The 6,000-nt window shown below is 31.1% G+C and overlaps 1 protein-coding gene across 4 annotated transcripts in view; it reads right to left on the bottom strand.

The window, feature by feature from the left end:
• Window positions 1–398: 398 nt before the first annotated feature.
• LOC107444228 (hatching enzyme 1.2) overlaps window positions 399–6,000 on the bottom strand; it is a 29,706-nt gene continuing 24,104 nt past the window's right edge. For 2 of the 4 annotated variants that reach the window (XM_043041757.3, XM_021145378.4), the window contains 4 exons: window positions 5,585–5,760; window positions 3,494–3,724; window positions 1,431–1,547; window positions 399–576 (listed from right to left, as the gene is read on the bottom strand). In XM_043041757.3, coding sequence (XP_042897691.1) covers window positions 530–576; window positions 1,431–1,547; window positions 3,494–3,724; window positions 5,585–5,760 — 571 coding nt within the window. In that variant the 3' untranslated portion in view covers window positions 399–529. The remainder of the gene's footprint in view (window positions 577–1,430; window positions 1,548–3,493; window positions 3,725–5,584; window positions 5,761–6,000) is intronic. The other 2 variants (XM_021145379.4, XM_043041758.3) reach the window with 2 other exon arrangements.

The raw sequence follows: 6,000 nt of genomic DNA, 5'->3' as shown, positions 1-6,000 counted from the left end.
TTATCTGTAAATATAAAACCGATGTTTGTTTTTTTTTAAAGGAATTTTTTTTATATTTTTTTGCAACGTTCGATTTATTTCAAATGGGGTTCACATTTAAATATGAACATCAAATTCTTTGGAGAAAAAAAACCATATGCATCACGGATGTATACAAAAATTTCAAAAAAAAATTTCTTTTGTTGAAATTTCAGTAAAACTTGAGTATATATTAGCTCTAATACAAGGAGGGACAGTTTGTGAATCTTTTTATATTCTTTTATGCGTTATAATTTTTCAATAAATATAGGGAAAAAGTTTATGTGATTTCAATATTATTATCACTGAATATTATTCATGTTAAATAAATGTTTTCCGTAATTTTGTAAATAATCATTTAACTGAATAAAATAAGAAAATTTCACAAATGAATGTATTTTAATTCATTTATTTTATAAATAAAAAAAAAGTATCAAAAATTGTAAAATGTTGTTCTTGTACATCACAAATTTTTTGGTATCATATGCTTCGTAAAAAAAGATTCTATGGTTCATAACGCCACTGTTTCATTTTTCTCAGACAGATGTCGCTTCAATCCTAAAAAGAAAATATGAACAAAAAAAACACTTTATTTCATAATCAAAAATATATAAAAAATATTTGCTGATTCATTGATTCTAATCTATTGATTTGAATAGGTAAGTCAACGTATATATTTATATTTTTTTAACTCGTTCAGTAAAATCATAATCAAATCACCTACGTAAGTTGATAATGTAATTCAAATTAGTGTCCTGATTTATTTTGTCTAAATTTATTGGATATCTGTTTTGTTGCTTCGAAAGCCCTTAGAATTTATTCATGTGTGAACTAGGTATCTAGTGACTTGTGAACCATGAATTATAGTGATTGAAATAAAAAACGATTTCTTGATTCGAAATATTTTGTTTGTTGATTTGAATAATAAAAGATAGCCGGTAAAATAGGTTAGGTGCTTGGCCAGGCTTAGGTGGAGTGTATTGATTTGAATAAATTCTCTCCATCCATTTTTTGACACCAATGTCCAGTTTGACCCTCGTTGAAATTAAAGATTCCATTTTAATCAGAGACTCTTATCTAAAAATTTAAATCGGTAAATCAAATTTACTACAACCAACTGACTTTAATTATGATTTAGAAATTGTGTAAGCAAGCTGGCTCTTCTTCTTCTTTGTTACCGCAACAGCCCATTCCAGGCCTTGGCTGCCTCAACAGCTGACAAATTCCGGCGCCTCCTATACATGGATACTCCTAACCAGCTTGCTAACCTTGCTAACCTTTAGGGTTAGCAAGCTGGCTCCTTTGATCCAAATTACTTTGAAGATTACTTCATTATGCCTAAATTTACTGTATGCTTGCAAATTTTATACTCGTAGTTACATTTTTTAAATTAAAAGGTAATTTATACTCACTGCATTGATTGCAGGACTTGCGACAGTTGGTCACCATCCATTTTGGATTCCTCTTGCATTCTCCATTTTCTGCCCATCCTCTGCACTGACTGTCTGTGTCTGTGCATTCCTCTGAAACTCAATATACTATTCTAAGAATATATTATAGAGCGAGTAACATGTAGTTAGTATACGTAAAGAACTCCCTATAGCCATTAGTCTGGTATAGTGGCGGTGACTATGGTTACGAAGTTGGGCCATTATTTAAGACAGGTTTAGGGTCGGGTAGGCGTGAGAAAGGGAATCAGGGGAGAAAGGAGCTAACCTCTTTCAAATGCACCATTTCTTGTTTCCATAGCAGCAAGCAGACTTAGACATTGTGGCGAGGGGTATTCTTTCTGTAGACAAACTATACATTGCTTTGTTGTTTAATATCTTTTTTGAAAGGCGCGCAGAGACTTCTTTTTTTTAATTAACCGATTCAAAGGCTTGTAGACCGTCCTGTTGATGACTAACTTATAAAAAAGTTGCGTAGACTGTTTTCTTATTACATTATTTAGATTTATTGCACTGTTCATAATTAAATTACATGCAAAGTTGTGTTAGCCTAATATCTAAAATTAATTTTTTTTTAGCTATTAGTAAATAAATTTATAAAAAGTAATATGTATTTTTTCAAATTTATTTTTTGCGTGAAACTATACCTTCGGATATACGAATTTTACAATTGCGTACAAAAAAAAAAACTTCAATTCGCTTAAAAAGTTCTCGAGATATGGCGAATTCCCAAAAAGAAAAATTAATCCATGGGGAATGATACAGAGAAAGATCCAATCTTAATAACAATAATTAGAGACCACGTTCCTCGTTCCTGACCAAACTTTTAAGACCATATTTCTCAGATTGCGGTTGCCCCCTATATCTTCCTGGTCAGAAATCCGAATCTGTCTAAGGAAAAAAAAAAAAGGTATGTTTATTCCGAGAAAGTACGTTTTTGTGTCTGTTTTCGTAACTCCAAATATCGTCTGTCTAACACAGGGATGGGGAAACTACGGCCCGCGGGCCAACTGTGGCCCGTCGGAAGGTTTTATCCGGCCCGCGGATGGAATTTTAACTTGCTGATCTGTGGCGAATATAAACAATATACATCCATTTTCTTGTCTACTTCGTTTAAAGTTATTTTTCTTTCTTTTTTAACTAAGTACTGCGGACCTTTTAACTTTCTCTATTTTTGTTCTACAAAATAATAAATTGATGGAGGCTAGCACAGACAGCTTCAATTGGTGAAATGAGCAGAAGTTCCATATAGAATAGCCGTAGATTGGTGCCATCTGAAGCAATTGTTTCTGAATATGCCAAAAATTGAGTTTTACAAATCATTACCAAAAGCTAGTTTCCCAAATATTTCATGCCTAGAAAATCAGGGCTATGTTTGCTTCCTTTTATTTATGCGTGAACAAGTGTTTTCATCTACAAACCTGAGAAAAAATCATTTCAGAAGTAGTTACCTAGAAGTAGTTTACCCTTGTTCCTTAAAATAAGTACATCTCACTTGGAACCTTAATGTAAGGAACTTTTAAAAATGAAATCGCAATTTCATTCATCTCATTAAATATTTACACTGAAAATTGCATATAGTATTTTTTTTTTATTTTAGATGTTTTTATTTAGCCCACCAAAATTTTTTTTCTTCGATTTTTGGCCCTCGACCAGAAAAGTTTGCCCATCCCTGGTCTAACATATCGGTCACCCCTTCGAACCACTAAGATTTAGTCATGGAGCTTAAAGATCCGATCACTATATCAAAAGTTATTTGTTATTCAGATTAGTCCGTTTTTTTATTTATTTATTTATTTTATGCGCATTGTACCTAATTTTGAAAACCTTTATTTATTTATCACTATTATTTGTACAAATGAAGATCTTACGGTCGTGTGGCTGCTCTAATCATTGTTTTGGGATTTTCAAAAAGAAGAAAAAAAAGATGGAAATTGTTTTAGAAAAGTTAAAAATTTAGTTTCAGGTTATTTAATTTTCAAGTTTATGTCAAACAAATTTAAAGAAAATAAAATTATAATATTTACTTTTGTGTTGTGAAGAGCACTGGTACAATTTATTTATCTTTCTAAGATCCGTGCGACTAAATCCAGAACGCTGTCCAATGAAAATGTCTCTGTTCTTCGGCAGGATAGTTGGCCTGTTACGATATTTTGTGAAGTCGTAAGATCCGTAGTGCATGATGGAATCGTAATCGTAATCTTCTCCCAGATGATGAAGTCTGCCATCAGTGTATTTTGCAAAATTGTGTGTCTGTCCTGTATTAGAGAGGGAAAATATAATTCTTTGACAATATATTGTTAAATATCTTTATGCACTTATATAAATAAGTGGTTATGTTAAAATAACTTATTATTTATACTAAAACAAGAAGCAACTTTTCGACTTAAATGAAAAAAATTGGAAACTACATAGTATATATCAAGCAGGTTAATATAATCAATACTACATTTTTTGATATTTTGGCATAAAAGATAATAAAACAAATTGCAACAATTTAAGTTTTTATTTGTGAAGAATTAAAAATTTAAAGCCAAGAATTTTAAAATAAATTAATTAGTTACCTTTTTAATCTATATAAAAATATTTCAGTATTGTTTTTTTTTCTTAGTATTCATATTTATTTATTTATTTATTCACAATGAATAAAAAAGTAAATTAAGTTTTAAAAAATTTTATCATTTATTAAAAGCGAAGTACTGCAGTTGTTCCATTATGCGTTTTCCGTCCAGTATTACGTTTAATTCAATTTCCACCTCATTTTTTTTCCTTTAAAGTTTGAATTTTATTTTATAGCCAGTGTTGAACAAACGACTCAATTCTAAGTTTACGACTATCATTGTTCCAATAAGTAGCTTTAAAATTTTGAAGCCATCACAAAGATTAACAACTATATTAAAACTATATGATTAAAAATAAGAAAAAATAGGGTGCATATCGGTTAGAGGGACAATGTGTAGGTGATCACTTCTAAGCGTTGTCGCCAGTACGAACATATCCTGGTGTAAATCAAAACCATAATTTATGTATGCTATACAATGTATAGTAAAAAAAATATCGATATTTAATATTTTTTTTGCATAGGTCAATATTTTCATTACCCGAATAAAATCTATCAACACTCACAATAGCGTACTCAATAATTACACTATGGTAAAAAAATTTTGTTGCATTTATACGAATACTTGAACTAGCCTAATTTCAAAACTGGAATTAGTTTTGTTTCTAAAGCTACAGATTTTTTTTAAAAGGACAATTTTAGTCCTATTTTTTGTCGAAACGCACAAGCTTAAACACATTATGTATAACAGGGGGTCGTGTAAAGTTATGAATTGCATGGTATACCATGAAATGGAAACGTCGTCATACGCTGCTAGGGGCACTTCCTATTATGATCTATTCAGAAGCGCACGAAGAAACAGTTGAAAATTGGGAAGCACCCCTTAGTGGCCCATGACGATATTTCATGGCATGGACTCCTGATAGCTAATCCTAATGGATCCCCTGGCTCTAACTCCCCTGTAAGTTTACCGTAATATTTACACAAACCCCTGTTATATATAACGTTAATAAACTGGTATATTTTGACAAAAAAAAAAGAGAATAATAGACTAAAATGACATATAAAACAAAAAAATGTAGGTCGGAGAGCCGATTGCTGATTTGAAATCAACAATACGTAAGTATCTAAGTTCTGTTAATAAATCTCTTGCACAGAAAAAAAAAACATTTATTATCTCTATATGCAGTGTTATCTCTATGTATAATAGGAGCGATTTATTATTTTTTGATATGCTATATGTTCTGATCAAGATATTGATATAATTAATTATCTCAATATTACCGTATTATTGGTTATCAAAAATGATAGTATTATTATAATAGTATTTGAAATATATTGATATCGTTAATGATTGCCATATTCTCGTATTTGATACACCTACGTATGTTTAGTATCGGCTGCTGGTGAATAGTATATGATGTTGTTCCTACGTGTTGCTTAACTTGACTACATCGTCTCTATAATCAATAAGTACCCAAAATATCCACTACTTTTTTATTTTTGCAAGGAATATAAAATGTGATGTTCCCTTCAATGTTTAAGCCTTTATAATTACCTTGTTGAATGTTCTCCCACAGAATTTGCACGTAGTTATCTCTGTCTGCTCGGCTCTGTTCGTGCCAAAATCCAACTGCGTGCATGAATTCATGTATGACGATGCCCACGAACATGCAACCTTCACCCAACGACAACATCTGTCTCCCGCCATCACGTCCAATCATTGAGAAACACCTAGAAAAACTCTTTTATTATAGGTGTTCAGAGATGTTTATGTATCGAAACTGACTTCATTGACAAAACAAAAGGGAAATTATAGAACAGCACTTTTATTTTAAAAAACGATTACATTACTATGAATTTAACACGTTGAACGCCGCGCTATATAATTTTGCATGGCTTGCCCGTCTGCCCAAACGGTAAATAACTACAAAAAACTAAATTTGCAAATATTAGACAGATTTTGCTAGTTTT

The sequence above is a fragment of the Parasteatoda tepidariorum genome, chromosome 6, assembly GCF_982258835.1.
Source record: "Parasteatoda tepidariorum strain Cologne lab strain chromosome 6, Ptep-v5.0, whole genome shotgun sequence".
In the NCBI taxonomy this organism is placed as follows: Eukaryota; Metazoa; Arthropoda; class Arachnida; order Araneae; family Theridiidae; genus Parasteatoda; species Parasteatoda tepidariorum.
This window is presented reverse-complemented; position numbering and strand designations above follow the sequence as displayed.